Source organism: Lithobates pipiens, unplaced genomic scaffold, assembly GCF_037356315.1.
Source record: "Lithobates pipiens isolate NorthernLeopardFrog02 unplaced genomic scaffold, aLitPip1_a1.2 Scaffold_56, whole genome shotgun sequence".
In the NCBI taxonomy this organism is placed as follows: Eukaryota; Metazoa; Chordata; class Amphibia; order Anura; family Ranidae; genus Lithobates; species Lithobates pipiens.
Window position 1 is genome coordinate 2,179,588 of NW_027507878.1, and position 18,789 is coordinate 2,198,376.

Here is an 18,789-nt window from a genome sequence, read left to right on the forward strand (position 1 = left end):
TTAACACAACAAACCTACACAGTCCCTGTCTTGTTTGCACCGCCTGTATACTGCTGTTCTGAGTATATAGGGCCTGGGGGCCACACGCATTTCCTTTTTTTAATATGGGTACGGGGTTCCCCTTAATATGCGTACAAGACCCAAATAGGCTGGTAATGGGCAGGGAGGGCTACCCATGCCATGTTTCTCAATGATTTTCAACCATATTGCAGGAACCAGATATAACATTAAAACCGCAAGCAGTTTTAAATGGTGTTATTTCCGTTTAATGTCATTTTGTGCAGGGACTGTTCTAAACACGGGAAACACGTGGCACTTCACAGGCATACTACAGACACCCCGCAGGCACCATATTTAAAGGAATATTTCACTTTTTTTTTTCACTTTAATCGTCATTAAAATCAGTGCTCCCGCCAAAACGGTAGTTTTTAAAACTTTTTTTTGCAGTGACCCATGTCCCCTGAGGCAGGAGGCAGGTCGCCAAACCCTTTTTAGGACACTATCTTGCATATTAGCCGTTAAAATGAGCACTTTCCAATTCGAACGTTCGAGTCCCATAGACTTCAATGGGGTTCTAACGTTCGTACCGAACGCGGGGGTCGTTCGCAAGTTCTGGTGCGAACCGAACCGGGGGGTGTTCGGCTCATCCCTACTCCTGTATATGGTGCAAGAATCTTTGAATATTGAGACAAGAACTGGATTATATTAACTTAGGTAGCCCAGGGTTTACTAACAATCATATTGGAAGGATCCGTTCCTCTCAATGATGTGTTATCACTTCCTGATCACTAGGGATGAGCTTGGTGTTCGACTCGAATGCATGTTCGACTCGAACACGGGCCGTTCGCCTGTTCAGCGAATTCAGAACTTTTTGGACCATTCCTACCAAATTCGTGTGGCACGAATGGCCTACAATGCACTACGCCATCACAGTGTATTTCCGGCTCATGATTGGCCAAGCATGCACTGTGACCCCGAATGCTTGAGCAATCACAGCGTCAGCAGCGAGGAGAGCCATAATTGGCCACAGGCAGGATGCCTGTGGGCAATTATAGCTCCGGGGGTTTAGTACACGCCCCACTCTAGATAAGGCTGCCAGAGCGGCAGCCTTGTGTAGTGTGTTCCAGCATGCAGAGAAAGAGCTACCCTGTTTCCCCTAAAATAAGACCTAGCATGAGTGTCGGTGATGGCTGCAATATAAGCCCTAACTCCCAAATAGACCCCATTCTCTTCCCCAAAAATAAGCCCTACCCTGAGAATAAGACCTAGAAGGATTTTAACTAGGGCTTATTTGGGGGGTAGGGCTTATATTGCAGCCATCGTCGACAATCACGCTAGGTCTTATTTTAGGGGAAACAGGGTAGATAGGCAGGGACAGTGTGTTATTTTCTCAGGCATCTGCAGGAGTTAAAGTGGGTGTTGTGTGCCTCCAGCACAGTATACACTTGTATCTACCCTTTTTTGCTGGTGTTCTCTAATACAGGCATCTGCAGGAGTTAGTGGGTGTTGTGTGCCTCCAGCACAGTATACACCTGTATCTACCCTTTATTGCTGGTGTTCTCTAATACAGGCATCTGCAGGAGTTAAAGTGGGTGTTGTGTGCCTCCAGCACAGTATACACCTGAAGATACCCCTTTTTGCTGGTGTTGTCTGTTGCATATCTTGCATATTAGCCTTTAATATTAGCACTTTTGATTTCCAACGTTCAAGTCCCATAGACTTTAATAGGGTTCTAAAGTTCGTATGAATTTTCAGTCCGTTCCAAGGTTCTGGTGCGAACCGTACCGGGGGGTGTTCGGCTCATCCCTACTGACCACATTATTATATGTTTATGGGGTATTACAAACAACTGTACTCCACCAGGGCTTCCTGCAATGAGGGTGACCTTCATGCTTATTTGGACAGGATACCCCTCTTCTCTCTGCAAGTTTCTACACAGCAGCTATTAGAAATTGATAAAATTCTATAGGAATTACAGGGAGTGATTTGGCAACCACAAGCTGGGAAAACACTTGGGATAGATGGCATACCCAAAATTTTTGCTTTAAATTATCTGCATTGTTTGATTTCTAAACTCACAGCCATGTTTCAAAAGGCTTCCCTCCCCATGTCTATGTCTGAGGCTAATATTGTGTTGGTGCTTAGGTGAAGATGTGAAGGACTGTGCATTGTACAGATCTACAGTATAAGGTAAACATAAATGCTAAGATTCTAGCAAAAATGTTGGCCAACTGCCTTGCTCCAATCCCAGATGATACAATGCTAGGTTTTATGCCTAGCAAGGGCATCAACATCAATCTCAGGAGCTTGTTTCCAAACTTGGAAAATTCAACATACCAATAGGGATTCAAGCGTACTTGAGTCAAATGCCGAGAAGGCATTTGACTCAGTGGTGTGGACCTACCTCTGAAGACGGGGCTTTGGGCCCTACATTTTTGAGGTGGCTACACATGCTTTATTATGCACCCAAGGCCAGGGTTCATACAAATGATAAGGTCTTTTATTAAGTCAAATCATTTTTATTGACTTTTTGCAAGTTAACAACCAGTTACTTAGAAACATAAAGATAGCAGAGAGAAACACTGAAATCGAAAAAAAAATACAATTACAAATTTACATTCCATTCTGGTGTATACTGTCCAATACAATGTTATGGTATAGCAAGAACCATGAGCATTCTATAATAGACAAACAGTCCAATAAAACACTGGAGGCTCTCTCTTCTATCAAGCATGGATGGCCTGTCCATTAAGTGCACACGGGTGTTGCCCCCCCATCAATTGTCGCCTTTCCTCCCCATGCATCCGGCCCCTTTCAGGACACCAACGAAGGGATTTCAATGCGGGAGGGGGGGGGCTGTTTTTTTTGAAGCACTGATTAGAGACAGAAGCTTTAATAGGCTTCAATATAGGGTGGGCTCAGGCTGCTGAGAGTGTGCTCCGATCCCACTCAGGTGTGTTACAACAATGAATGAATATTCGCTGTTGTAACACTGAGCCTCCTCCTCCTGGCTAATCAGGAAGCGGGTTTTGACACCAGTTACCGGATTGGCTGAAAGGACAGGCAATCCTATTAGATGCCGAGGAGGGGAGGGGCAGAAACTGCCAAGGAGGAGAGGACTTGGACCCAAAGCCGCTGCACCAAGCTGCCTGCCACCCACCACAATGGAGTAAGTGCCGGAAAGACCATCAAACAGCGGGGAGGTGGGTGACGCTCGGGGGGGGGGGATTGGTGGTTGTTTGCCGCCCCCTATAAAAAAAAACAGCCGCCACTGCTATCAAGTATCCATGAGGAAGAACTTGTGAATCAAATTGGCATATACATTGGACAAACATAATGGGGATGTGGCAATAAGGGAAGGAAGGCCTGAGGTGGAGAGTCAAGGGGACCAGATATCATTAAATGTTTTTGGACAGCTTCTGTGTTGGTAAGTACATTTTTCCCTGTCTAATATCACATTCACCACATTGCACCATTGTGTAAAGGTAGGTGGGGTAGATGGAAGACATCAGTTTATGAGCTAAGAACAGCAAACAAGCTATTTGTTATGCCGGCAATGGCCAATCATCTGGAAGTATGCTTAAAAAGGCAAGTTAAGGAATCAGAGCTATTTGTATTGAGCATAGATTACAGATTTTAAGGAACATGGCCGTCCAACACCAGAACAATTTGGGGCATCGCCATAACATGCGCATTATGTGCCTACATGTCCAGCACAACAGAGGCAGTCAGGTGTTGTGGTACGGCCCCAGGAGAAAAACATTTGAGGGGGGTAGTATACCCTATGTAGGATACACAGTTAAGTTTATCTTCTGAGAGGGGGAAAGGGCTACATTGGGACTTAATTCAAATGCTGCTGTCCATGGGTCTTTGTCTAAATGATAAATATCTTGACTCCACTTTTGCCTACAGTCCATATTTGGACTTTTCACATTTCTATGTTTGTCACTGTAAATAGATTTCTACTAGTCATTATCTACATCATCGTTGTTTCTTTGTCACATGATTCATATTTATGTTTATTAATTTATCTTTACTATCTTTTCATCCAGTATTAAAGAGGAAGTAAACCCTGATGAGTTTACTTCCTCTTTCATTCCCTGCAAAGGCAAAGCACAATGGACTATAATGCATCGCATAGTAGTCCATTATGTGTCACTTACCTGACACAGGAGCCAGCGAAGTCGCCGCTGTCCCCTGTAGTCCACCGCATCCATCTTTTTGGTGGGGTCTCGCAGCTCCGCCGCTGTCATTCGGCGAAACCGCGATGACGTCACTCCCGCGCATGCGGAGCCGACACGGGTGGCAGGTCCGTCGTTGAGAATGCCACACTTAGTGCGCCTGCACGCCGCTGTCTACGGCGCATGCGCCGTAGACAGCGGTGCTTGTTTTCGGGCAAATATCTCCTAAACCATATAGGTTTAGGAGATATTTCTTGGACCTACAGGTAAGCCTTAATCTAGGCTTACCTGTAGGTCAAAGTGGTTTGTAAGGGTTTACAACCACTTTAATACCATTTTGGGGCATTGGCGAACGTTGTTTGAACAGTAGGTTTAAAAAGTGCATGTTTCACACATTTTATTTATTTGGAACAGCAGCTGCTGTTATAATATATTATTTATATGGTTTAATTATTTTTTTGTGCAGGTGGTCCATGTACAACGTATACATATATGTATGAGCCCCTGATATGTGACATGTTTACATTCTATAAAGGACAATACTGACATTTTAAATTGACAAAAATGGCACAGAAATAAACAAAGTGTCAAATATAGCAATGATATCTTCAGAATGACACCTTAATTAACTTTAAGTGATAATAAGACCTAATAAGTGCCTCCATAAGGTCCTTGTTCCTCAGGCTGTAGATCAGAGGATTCAGCAATGGGTTGATGAGGGCAGATATGACTGAAAACAGTTTGTTTAAATTGAACATATTGCTAGAAGTTGGAACAAAGTAAATGAAAAGTATGGAGCCATAAAAGACGGAGACCACCGTAATATGTGACGTGCAGGTGGAGAATGCTTTCATCTTTCCAGTCTTGCTACGGATTGTAAGAATGGTACTGAGAATATAGACATAGGGAAGAAAGGTCATAAAAATAATTCCTAATCCAAAACTACCACCTACTAAGAAGATGACCACCATGTTTATGAAGGGGTCAGTACAGGAAATTTGGATCAAATGTGGAAGGTCACAAAAAAAGTTGTGGATGGAAGATGTTCTGCAGAAGGACAACCTGAGCAAAAATAAAGTATGAACCAAAGAGATCGAACATCCTACAACCCAGATCAGAGAGGCCATACCAGTACAGACCCTCCAAGACATAATTATTTTGTAATGTAGAGGGTGGCAGATGGCAATGTAGCGGTCGTAGGACATAGCCGAGAGCAAGAAAAGTTCTGATTGAACAAAGGAGATGTAGAAAAAGACTTGGGTTATACAGGCAGGAATGGATATTGATCTTCCTTTTGCGACCAAATCAAAGAGCATCCTTGGTGCCGTCACTGATGAATAGGACATGTCCAGAAATGCCAAGTTGGCAAGAAAAAAATACATTGGGTTGTGCAGATGGTAGTCAGTGAGGACCAAGAAAAAGATAAGAAGGTTTGTGATCAGAGTCATCAGATAGATCAGAAGGAAGAGAACAAAAAGTCCATTCATGGTCAGTGGATGGTCTGATAGACCCACAAGAGTAAAATACGTAATCTCTGTCATATTTCTCATATTATTTTTTTCTCTGTTTAAATGTATAACTATAGAAGAATAATACAATTATGGATCTGAGGATTAATAGGAAAACATGTACAGTGTATCTACACATTATACTCAGGTTTACATGTATTAACTTCAAGAAGCTAAAGATTTATTCTTATATAAACTGTTGGGAGCCCCGGAGGACAGTCAGATTTGTTGTAAGAACACAAAGCTGAAAGTCTCATTAATGATCTCTAAAGATTTAATTTATAACACCTTGGGAGCCCCTTTTCTAGAGTACAGTCTAAAATTTGAATTCAAAATCCACTATCCAATACAAATGTGTATATATATATCTTTTTTTGTCACCTCTTTAACTTCTTGGTTAGTGGACAGAGTGATCTAAAACAATACAAAAGGAACACTGCTTTTCATCTCCCACAACTTGAATACCTCATCTATGCTCCATTGGGAATAACTCCTACAATGCACCTACACCCCTTCGCAATGGTACCTCTCTTTTCAAATGCCTCTGAGAACCTCTTGCTGCCTACTAGACTGTGAATCTGTCCAGAAAATACTCCGTAAACCAGTATCTCACTCCATGTACACTCGCCCGCATGTACCCCCGCTTGTACCCCCGCTTCCATCAACTTATGCTGGTAGACATTACAGATACCCAGGAACTTCACTACACATATGGTGTAACTGTCCAGTGCTCACTCAACTTTGGTCCACTGACTCCACTCTTTATAAGTTTATCTTCTCTATTATAGCAATCTCTTTTTCCCTATCGCCACCGATGGTTCTATTAGGTCTAGACATAGATTCATGGCTTTGATCCGCTCACACTGTCCTTTCTCATGTGCTTATAGCCAACCACCTGGCTATTACCAGAAACTGGAAAGCTCCTCACTCCCCCTCCATTTTAGAAATGATCTCCATCTTGAACAGTCATTGTTTCATGGAATACAGTACAAGTATGCCAAAGCACTCCTCCAAATACCAGCATTTCAAAAGCAATGGGAACTTTGGTTCAAACATCCTAAACGCCTTGAGGTGAGAAACCATGAGGGTTTAGAAACCCCCTTAAGGCTTACTATGTTAGAATGCCTTTTTTTTTTAATTACAGAGTCAACCCTCAACCTGCCATATTGTAACTTCGTGACCTATATTCATTCATTCGGAATTTTAGAAATGCGAAAATACAAAAATAAGAATGAAAATCCAAAAATTCAAAAGAAAGAAATTCCAGAAATAAGAACGAAAATCCGAAAATTAGAAAACTCGAAAATTTGAAAATCTGAAATAATAACTAACTAATAATAACTTAACTATTACTAATTATTAAATTATAGGTATTGGAATTTCCTTTCAAATTCAGCTGTTAGTGAATGAAATTAATACGAATTTATCTGAAGTTACAAATTATCCGAAATAATGAATACCTATCTAAACGAATGGAATGTAACTAATTAATAATAATACATAATAATAAAAATGTATTATTATTTATTATTAATTTGTTACGTTCCATTTGTTTAGATGCGACATTCCTTATTTTTGGATAATTCGTAACTTCAGTTAAATTTGTATTCGTTACGTTCACTAACAGCCAAATTTGAAAGGAAATTCCTATAATTTAATAATTAGTTATTATTAGTTAGTTAGTCATTATTTCAAATTTTTGGATTTTCTGATTTATGTTCTTTCTTGTTTTCCGATTTTGGAATTTTGGAATTTAAGAATTTACGAACTTTTGAATTTATGAATTTTCAAATTTATGAATTTCAAAATTTTTGAATTTACAGATTTTAGAATTTATGAATTCTGAATTTACAAATTTACTCATTTTTTAATTTACAAATTCTGAATTAACAAATTTACTAATTTTTTATTTTACGAATTCTGAATTTTTGAATTCACGAAAAAAGCAAAAAAATGAATGAAATGAAAAACAAACACATTTTTTGATAGTGCACATGTCTACTATAAAGTACTCAGACCAATTCTGGCATTCCTACATTTCTATCTTGGGTCTCTGAACAAAGAATCTATCTGCCAAAATAGTTGTTGAGGTATCATTGGTCTCGTCGAAGGCTCCCCACTGACTGCCTGCTCTGCTACCTAACATTTCTTAAATAGCTAAAGGGCAGAGGCACCCGATGTCGTCAGTGGGTGACCCCATTCCCATATGATGTCATCGACCAAAACAACTGTCAAAACCAAGTACCCGCTCCCCCCTACCCCCTCCCCCCCTAAAGGTGCCAAATGTGACAGCAGAGGGGGAAGGAGGCAGACAAGCAGAGCTTCCACTTTTGAGTAGAGCTCCACTTTAAGCTCCCCAAAAAACAAGCTTAATGCCCCTAGTTTGCCATGTGGGAAACCAAAATCCATGAAACTACTAGGAAAAGTTTGGGAAGTTGAGAATTTACGTTACACAAAGTTTCAAGACAATTGATTGAGGTTTAGGCACATTATGGTACATTAAACTTTTGTTACAGTATATTAAGTCAAAATTGTTTTAGGATTGTAAAAAAAGAATTAAATGTAAATAACATTCGGTATGATTTACCAAATTACTGGAAATTTGTTTGAATATGTTGATATAGATAGGGTCTTCTATATTGTGACATTTGGGGGGATAAGATAAGGTAAAATAAGAAAATTTGTAAATTTGAAAAAATTTGAAAATAAGAAAGAGAATTTGAAAATTCAAAATAAAACAAATGGAACAGAACAAATGAATAATAAATATTAATAATAAAAAAGTTTTTATTATTATTATTATTATTGTTATTTATTATGAATTTGTTACAATCAGTTTGTTTAGATGCAGCAATCATTATTTTGGATAATTCTTAACTTCAGATAAATTTGTATTCGTTACGTTCAATAACAGACAAATTTTAAAGGAAATTACAATACCTATAATTTAATAGTTAGTAATAGTTCAGTTATTATTAGATAGTTATTATTTAAGATTTTCAGATTTTCTGTTTTTTGGATGTTCTCATTTCAAATTATGAATTTACAAATTTACGAATTTATGATTTTTTTTTAAATATTCAAATATATATATTTTGAATATTCGGAAAAATTAGTTAAATGGGTTTTCGTTAATTTGTATATTTCCGACTTAAGAAATTTGTCGAAGTTCGTTAAAAAACAAATTCAGAATGAAACAAATTGAACATTGAACACAATAATTAAACAAACAAAAAAAAAACTGTACAAAGTAAAAACATCAGTAAAATGATTTAAATAGGTAAGTTATTTATAAAGTTATTTATAGAGTTTTTTTTTTTCAATCTAAATTTATATTAAGTATCCTGAAGTCACAAAGGTGTTAAGCTGCTCTGTCATGCAAACTATTGAAATGGAATTCTGGTTAAAACATTTTTTTTTTCTTTTCTTTTCTATGCCACTCAGTAGGATTCTTGTTATTAGTAGTTTCTAATCAGTTTGACTCTCAGAATCCTAATCTTTGTTGTTAACATCATTGTGGCAAGGTATCTTTTTCTTTTCACTATCTCTTTTTTTTTTTTTTTTTATCTTCTCGTTATACCATATATCAGTTTAATGTTTATCCATTAAAAAAAGAAGACCATATACATTTTGAGAGGAAAGGAAAAAAATAAAGAGAATAGAAAAAACAATGAGTAAAACTATCATCTCCCAAATTATATTTACCCTCATATAATTATTGCCTTGTCCTAGTCATTTATTCTTTATTTATTTCAGTTATACCTCCCTCACTCTTCCCTCTTCTCTAATTATCTGTTAACCTTCCCTATCTCCACAGCTCTTCATTCCATTAATGCTTGTGTATAATGCTTCGTCTTTTTAAATATTCTCCATTTTTCCCATGTTCTACGAAATTGTGTCATTCTATCTTCCTCCATTTTTCTTAGATACTCCATATTATTTATATATTCAATTTTTTGAATCCATTCTCTTATCGAGGGTCCTTTCACCTGTAACCAATTTTTTGGTATTATGGCTTTTGCAGCATTAAGTAGGACGGGTATTAATGAATTTCTTGATCTTCTTTTGGATTGCTTACTCATTTTTTCTTCTGCTCCCACGAACAGACACTCCCCTGGGGATAAAGGTATTTTTTGCCCTGTTATCTTCTCTATATACTCTATTATTTTACTCCAGTATTGGTTTATTACTGGGCATTCCCACCAGAAATGAAAAATTGATCCTGGTAAACTACAATTTCTCCAACATAGTTTGGAGTTGGAGGGATCAATTTGATGTAATTTATCTGGTGTTAAGTGCCATCTCATTAAACATTTGTAATTTACTTCAATTGATCTTATATCGTGTATGGAATCATATATCGAGTTAATCATTTGGGTCTCATCCACTCTATAGCCAAGGTCATTTTTTTCTTTTTTCAAGATAAATTGTGGACCACATGAGCTAACAATACTCGTTCAAAAGTTTTTATTTTATGTTAAAATAAATTACATGTACAGAATATAAGACAAATTATGTGATACCAGAAATAAAAAGTAGATATATTGAAGTACGGATGATACAATACTCAAGTACCCTCATCCCTAAATTCAGTAGATTTCAAACAGACAATATTGATAACTTTAACTTTGATAACTTTAAACAGATCAGACAATCATATTAAGAATCAAATGTCCAATGTATCCACCATAATGTCGCAGTCCTGATAAAAATTGCAGATCGCCGCCATTACTAGTAAAAAGGAAATAATAACTCTTCCCATTTCTCTACCTGGTTTGCCACCATTTTCCTGTTATTTTATCCCTTTATTTCACTTCCTCTCACCACTCCACCCTTTCTTCACTTCAATTTAATTAATTCTCAATGTTATTTTTCACTCGCTTTCACACTATTGCGCATGAGAGCAATTTCCCATTCTTCTTTTGCTTGCGACTTTCACTCGTGGTTTCATTCGCCTTAGTTTCACGCACTTTCACTTTTTTTCATGATAAGCTCACACTATACCTATTATCAGCTTTAACTTTTACCCAGATTCAGATCATCATACCTAGTAGCTCCCCCGAGTTGCCGTGGGGGACAAATTTTTAGATGAGAGCGTTTCACACTTGATGTCTGCTGAAGCATGGGTAAGCAGCCTTGCTCCCTCCCCATTTTTACTTTTAAAGATTTTTTTAAATATGATGCTGTATGTTAACTCTTTATTTTTCTATGTGCCGATTATCACTTTACCCTCTTGATCTTATCACAGATAACCTCCTGATGAAGCGGCTTATGTCCGCGAAACTAGTCGAGGAAAACTATATTGTGATCAACTGCTTCATTGTGAACACCTATTGGTGACATATTGTGTATAGCTATGATGTTTTATCTGTAAACGATGAATTGTTTTTTGGCATCAATAAAATCTTTTGTAATTTTTATATATTAATTTGTTATATTATTTTTATTGTACCGTGATAGTCCAACCAGCCCCCATTTTCATGGTAGCCTGTTGGGGATCAGGCTCCCAATTTCTATATTATTGATTTTGGATGATGGTACAAGCCCCTACCCATTCTCGTTTTTGTATTATTTTATAAGAGGACATATTTATTTTCAATACTCAAGTACCCTCATCCCTAAATTCAGTAGATTTCAAACACACAATATTGATAAGTTTGATAACTTAAACAGATCAGACAATCATATTAAAAATCAAACGTCCGATGTATCCGCCATAATGTCGCAGTCCTGATAAAAATTGCAGATCACCGCCATTACTAGTAAAAAAAAAAAAAAATGCTATAAATCTATCCTCAATTTTGTGCAAACCAATCAAATCAATTTTGTAGCCACTATAACTTTTGTGCAAACCAATCAATATACTTATTGCGATTATTTTTACCATACATATGTAGAAGAATATCTATCGGCCTGAACTGAGAACAAATTAGCTTTTTTTTAAAAAAAATGGGGATATTTATTATAGCTAAAAGTACAAAATATTGTGTTTTTTTCTAAATTGTCGCTCTTTTTTTGTTTATAGTGCACAAAATAAAAAACGCAGAGACAATCAAATACCAACAAAAGAAAGCTCTATTTGTGGTAAAAAAAGGACGCCAATCTTGTTTGGATGCAGCATCACACGACCGCGCAATTGTCAGTTAAAGTGACGCAGTGCCGAATCTCAAAAAATGGCCTGGTCATTCCAGCAGCCAAATCTTCCGGGGCTGAAGTGGTTGAACAAGTTACTGAAACCTCTAGTCAAGTAAAAATGACCTAAAAATGAAAAGTGTAAAAATTTCACGATTTTTTTTATTTTCTGCATCAAACCCAAATTAACTTTAAATGATAAAAAGATCTTTTAAGTGCGTCCATAAAATATTTGTTCCCCAGACTGTAGATCAAAGGGTTAAACAATGGGTACTGATGGTGAATACGACAGTTTGATTGAATTTAACTTTGTGCCGTAAGTGGGAACCAAATAAGAAAAAAATAATTAAAGGGTAAAGGGAAGACCATCAGTTGCCATAATGTGTGATGTGAAGATGGAGAATTGAGTGTATTGCCAGAGGTCTTATTTGTATTGCAGATGGTACCCATTCCACTTCCAAAGGTATTCTTCACTAACATTCGTCTGATCTTCACAAACTTTGTGAAGATGTCAGGGCTGGGCTCTCAGCAGCTCTCTTCTCTGTGCTCAGGTTGCTCAGCTGTCGGATAATTGTCAGCACTCATGGTTCCCACAGTGGCTCACCTGGTAACCATTACCTGCTCATCAGTCCCACCTACAGACAGCACCTTTGGGATATTTAATCTGCCTTGCTCATTCCTTTCCTGCCTTCGATCTCGGTCAACACATCTGGAGATTCTCTGCTGGGTTCCTGTTAAAGACTTTGCCCAGCTGACGTCCATTCTGGTTCCTGATCCTGTTCTTCTGCCCCCTGACTACGCTGATCCCTGGTTTCCTGATTACTGGCTTGTCTGACTATCCGCATTGGCTTCTGATCCTGGCTTATGTTGACTGATGCCCCGCACACATGAGCAGAATTTCCAACAGAAAAAGTCAGATGGGAGCTTTTCATCGTATATTCCGACCCTGTGTATGGCCCATCGGACTTCTTATGTAGAAAATTCTGATGGACCTAGAAAGAAAACATGTTCTATATTTTTCCGATGGAACCAATTCCTATCGGGAAAACTGCTCGTCTGTGTGCGGTTTTGACAGACCAAAAATAACGCATGCTCTGAAGCAACTACAAGACAGAAGCTATTGGTTTACTGGCTATTGAACTTGATTTTTCTAGTCCCGTCGTATGTGTTGTACGTCATCACGCTCTTGACGGTCGGAATTTGGTGTGATCGTGTGTACGCAAGACAGCTTGAGCGGAATTCCTTCAGAGTTTATTTTAATGGGAAAACCGGCCGTGTGTACGGGGCATAAGTTTACTGATCTGTACCATTTTTACCATTGCATTAAAAGGTGTGATTTTTACTGCATTTTCTCTCAGTCTGATTCATGGTTCCTGACAGTCTGGCGAAAATCGTAGCCCAGATTAACCTAATCCTATTCTTACGAGGAAAAAGGTGGGCTAGGTCTCCCTAATTTGAGGAATTACTACAGAGCAATAGCATTAACTAGAGTCCTTAATTGGAGACATCAGGCTACTCAAAAAGTTTGGGTGTAATTGGAGAAAACCTTGGCTGGCCGTAATTTGGCTTATGCCCCTTGGGTTCCCCAGCCTTACAAAGGTTTCTCTGATTTAACCTCCTTTCTTACCATCAAGACAATGAAGCTTTTGGATTCCATTAATTAACAGGGAGCCCTATCTCTGTCAATAGATCCTCTACTTTTGTTAGGTGGCTTCTGCTGGCTCCCCCTGGGTCAATCCTTGTCTTTTTTTAGGTCTTGGTCGATGGATGAAGATACTAATGCCGCGTACACACGGTCAAACTGTTTGACGTACTTAGTCCGTTGAAACACATTTCAGCGGACAATCCGCTCGTGTGTGGGCTTCAGCGGACTTTTTCAGCGTGCAGTCCGGAGTACTAAGAATTTCGTTTTTTCCAAAAATCTGTCCGTCGTACTTTGGTTTCAGTGGACAATGCGGTCGTCAGTATGCTAGTTCGACGGACTAAGAATGGCGCATGCCCAGAAAGGATTTACAGGGCTTTGCTGTGTCTTGGACTTCCTATTTCTAGTCCCGTCGTACGTGCTGTACGTCATCGCGCAAGCTTTCGTCGGACTGTTTGTGTATAAGTGTGTGGTCAAGTCCGTTCAGTGGAAAGTACGCCGGATTGTCCGTCGGATTGTATGACGGACTAAGTATGTCAAACAGTTCGACCGTGTGTACGCGGCATAAGTTGCCTTAAGTTTTTGCAAGACATTCTAGATGCAAATGGTAGATTTCATGCCACCAAAAGAAAGCTTTATTTGTGTGAAAAAACAATGATAAAAATGTCATATGAGTACATTGTTACATGACCGCGCAGCTGCCATTCAAGGCGGCAAAAGCTGAAAATTGACCTGGGCAGGAAGGGGTTGAAAGTACCCGGTAGGCAAGTGGTTAAGCTTGCTTTTTGGGAAGCTTCATGTGGCTTAACCTACAAATAAAGAACTTAGTTGTTAACCAATTTCCCGCAAACTTTACACAATAGAAGACTCTGTCTATGCCAACATATTCTAACATTTGTTTTACAAAAAAAGAAAAAAACAAAAAGAAATATCCGCGCTTGTGGTTAATAAACAAAAGCTGCTGAACACTTCCTCTGATACCAGGGCACATAAATAAACATAAAAGAAGTACAAAAAAGCTTAGATGTTAACCGATTTACTCCAAATTTTACACAATGTAAGACTCTATGAATTCCAACATATTCTCACAAATTCAGGTCAATTTCTAAAACATACCAAAAGTTTTTCACATTTAACTTTTTACAATCCTAAAACATGTAACATGAGGTTAATGTTACATTAAGCCAAATGTATTAGGTAGACATGTGCAGAACGGAAACATTTGTTTATATTTGGATGGATTTGATTTGCTTTGGAATTTGGTTAGTTTAGTTTATTTCATTTAATTGTGTTTCGTAAATTGATTTTATAACAAATTCCAAATTTTCGGAACGGCCTGAACCATATTTGACCATGAATTCCACACCACATGCCCACAACATGGGTGGGTGCTTTGGGGCAATGGGTAGACATGTGCATTTTGTTTCGTTCTGAATTAAAATTCAGATGAATTGTTCATTATTTCGGAAATTCAGATGCATCCGAATCACCGAATTATGATAGTAAAGAATTTAAGCGAATCTGAAATAATGAAACGAATCGAAATGAAAAAAAAAAAACGGACGAAATTTGAATCGTATCAAATTTGAGAATTAAAATCGATTTAGAAAACAATTCAAGAACAAATTTAAATCGAATTAGAAAAAAAATAGAAATCGATTTTCTAAAAAAGAATACTATAAAATAGAATATAAAAAAATAAAGCAATAGAATAAAAATAAGAGAATAGTAAGGAATAGAATAGAATTTAATAGAATGTAATAACATAAAATACAACATGACTATCTTCTAAAATTCAAATTTTGAATAGTATAAATTTGAATTCAAGAATAGATTGGAAAAGAGTGCAAAACAATGGAAACTAATAAAAAAAACAATAGAATAGAATAAAACATAATACACTATATATATTTTTCTATTGCATTCAATTGTTTTTCAATTCTATTCTGTTCTATTATTTTTCTATTCTATTCTAATAAATTCTTAGCTACAGAGGGTGCTTCTGCAGTTTTCCATAGCCTAGTGATATTTAGTTTAGCTGCTAGCAGCAAATGTGTTATGATAGTTCTTGTGTTAGGGGAGAATTTATCCAGTCCCACATGGAGCAGTGCTAATGCCGGGGTAGGGGAAGAGGGTTGGCCAGAAATAGTAGAGATTAATGTAAATATTTGTCTCCAGAACGAGGTAAGGGATCTGCAGTACCATATTCTAATCAATTCTATTTGAAGTTGAATTCATTCTATACAAAATTTGAATTTTGAAAAAATGATTATATATAAATAAAATAAAATATTATATGTATAACCATTTTACAGAATTCAAATTTTGTATAGAATGAAATTGAATTAGAATAGAAATGATTAGAATAGATTTGTTTTTTATTCAATTTGAAAAAAAAATTTGACCAAATTCAAAAAAATTTGACCAAATTCAAAAAAATGTGATCAAATTCGAAAAATTTGAAAAAATCAACCATATTCGAATTTTTTTTACCGCATTCGAAAAAGTTAACTATATATAACCATTTTCTGAAATTCAAATTTTGGATAGAATGAAATTGAATTCAAACAGAAAATAATAGAAAAGAATAGCATAGAAAAACAATAGAACAGAATAGAATAAAGTATAATATATATTATATTTTTTTCTATTCTTTTCTATTGTTTTTCTATGCTACTCTTTTCTATTATTTTCTATTCTATTCTAATCTTTTCTATTTGAATTCGATTTCATTCTATACAAAATTCAAATTTCGGAAAATGGTTATTTGAGATATATATATATATATATATATATATATATATATATATATATATATATATATATATATATATATATAAAATATAAGTAACCATCTTCAAAAATTTAAATTTTGTATAGAATGATTTCGCATTTGAATAGAAAAGATTAAACTAGAATAGAAATAATAAAAAAGAATAGAATAGAAAAACAATAGAACAGAAATATAAAAAAATTTAATTTCTTCATAAATTTGAGCCAATATGTATTCTGCTTAACGGTCTTTGGTAAAAAAAAAACAACAATAAGTGTATATTGATTGGTTTGCGCAAAATTTATCGCATCTACAAACTATGAGATATTTTTGACTTTTTTATTGTTTTTACTAGTGATGACAGTGATCAGCGATTTTTAGTGGGACTGTGAAATTGCGGCGGACAAATCTGACACCAAGTGACACTTTTCGGGGGGAATGCTGTGACTGGAGGAAAACAGAGATCCGTGTTTCTGCTTAGCAGGAACACAAGATCTCCATTTGTCCTCCCTCACATAATGATGGTCTGCCTTGTTTACATAAGTAGAACCGCTGTTCTGCCTTTTCCTCTAAACGATTGTGGGGTCCAATCACAGTGGGGGTGGGTTGGTGGCTCCATGTGTACCCCAGACCTCATGCACGAAATCATGTACCAGAATGACATTTTGTGCAGCCGGCCTGCCTTGCCGCAGTATATACAGTATATATGTGGTGGGTAGTCCGGAAGTGGTTTAAAAAATGTTTTAGGATATCCCGGGAAACTCTTCTTGCCTCATTTAATAATCTTTCCAGTTGCCCGTATCTCCTTGCCTCATTTAACCAGTTCCCGACCAGCGCACGCCGATGTACGTCGGCAGAATGGCACGGGCAGGCATATTGGTGTACAGGTATGTCCAATCTTCAATGCCGCCCTGCCATCGTGAGCGCGCTGCCAGTGGCGAGCTCGCGTACCAGTTGGGACCCCCGTGAGTCCGGTCGTGGGTCCCGCGGACTCGATCGCCGCGGGCATACCCGCGATCGTCTCACGGGACGGCTGAATGGAGGAAATGCCGTGTAAACAGCATTTCTCCATTCTGCCTAGCAACTAGTGACGCTGATCTCTGCTCCATGTGATTGGAGCAGAGATCAGTGTTCACTAAATGAAAGCTCAACCCCCCACAGTTAGTAACACACCCCTAGGAACACTTAACCCCTACACTGCCAGCCACTGGTTAACTCCTTCACTGCCAGTGTCATTTACACAGGAATCACTGCATTTATATAGCAGTGATTACTGTATAAATGACAATGGTCCCAAAAATGTGTCAAAAATGTCCGATGTGTCCGCCATAATGTCACAGTCACAATAAAAATCGCTGATCGCCGCCATTACTAGTAAAAGAATAAATAATAAAAAATTATTAATAAAAATGCCATAAAACTATCCCTATTTTGTAAACGCTATAACTTTTGCGCAAACCAATCAATGATCGCTTATTGCGATTTTTTTTACCAAAAATATATAGAAGAATACGTATCGGCCTAAACTGAGGGAAAAATATGTTTTTTTTAATATATTTTTGGGGGATATTTATTATAACAAAAAGTAAAAAATAATGCGTTTTTTTCAAAATTGTCGCTCTATTTTTGTTTATAGCGCAAAAAATAAAAACCGCAGAGGTGATCAAATACCACCAAAAGAAAGCTCTATTTGTGGGAAAAAAAGGACGTCAATTTTGTTTGGGAGCCACGCCGCACGACCGCGCGATTGTCAGTTAAAGCGACGCAGTGGTGAATCGCAAAAAGTGGTCTGGTCTTTGACCAGCAAAATGGCCCGGTCTGTAAGTGGTTAATAACCTTTGCAGATACCCAGATCTCCTTGCCTCATTTATGAACCATCACAGATCAATCTCTACATTTTAGTATTTACACTCTACATTTCACTTACCTAGTCAGATGTTATTCTGATACTTTCTAATACAGCATGCTGCTCGGTTCTTCAAGCTGATCCAATCAAGAGCTTCTTACTCCATATGACTTTTTGAAAATTTCTTTCATCTCTGTATACTTACCCTCTCTGTTTACATTCACCTAAGGTCGGTTAATGGTAGGAGCAGTGCAAATGTGACCTTCCCAATCTGGATAGAAAGGACTGGGAAGACTTGAAATTCCTCCAGGAATGAATTGATCCTGGTTAAATTCTCACATAGGATCTCTCCCCAAAGGTCTCCTGGCTGTTCTCATTGCCAGGTAGGTAGCCCCTGGAACATATTTGCACATGTTTTGGACTTGCACCAAATTGCATCACTTTTGGACAGCAGTATATGGTACTATAAATACTCACTTGCAACTGACCTACTGATATCTCATGTGTTGGCCCATCTGAGTATACACAAGGATGAGCAGAGACCTCATCACATTAAATTGCTCATTTCATAGTTAATGTATTATGATAAGAAAGAAATAATTTCTTGATGGGTCTCGCCCTTACCCCCCAAAGTGTCTTCTAGGGAACTTTCTGTTAATGATGCCTTGCCTATGTAGAAGTTGACCTACATCAATAGAAATTGAAAA

The 18,789-nt window shown here is 37.5% G+C and overlaps 1 protein-coding gene across 1 annotated transcript; it reads right to left on the bottom strand.

Moving 5' to 3' along the window:
* Nucleotides 1–4,384: 4,384 nt before the first annotated feature.
* Nucleotides 4,385–5,839, bottom strand: LOC143958080 (olfactory receptor 1G1-like). The gene has a single exon (XM_077467532.1). The coding sequence runs from the start codon at nucleotides 5,729–5,731 to the stop codon at nucleotides 4,790–4,792; it is 942 nt and encodes a 313-aa protein (XP_077323658.1). The 5' UTR covers nucleotides 5,732–5,839; the 3' UTR covers nucleotides 4,385–4,789.
* Between the last annotated feature and the right edge of the window lie 12,950 nt (nucleotides 5,840–18,789).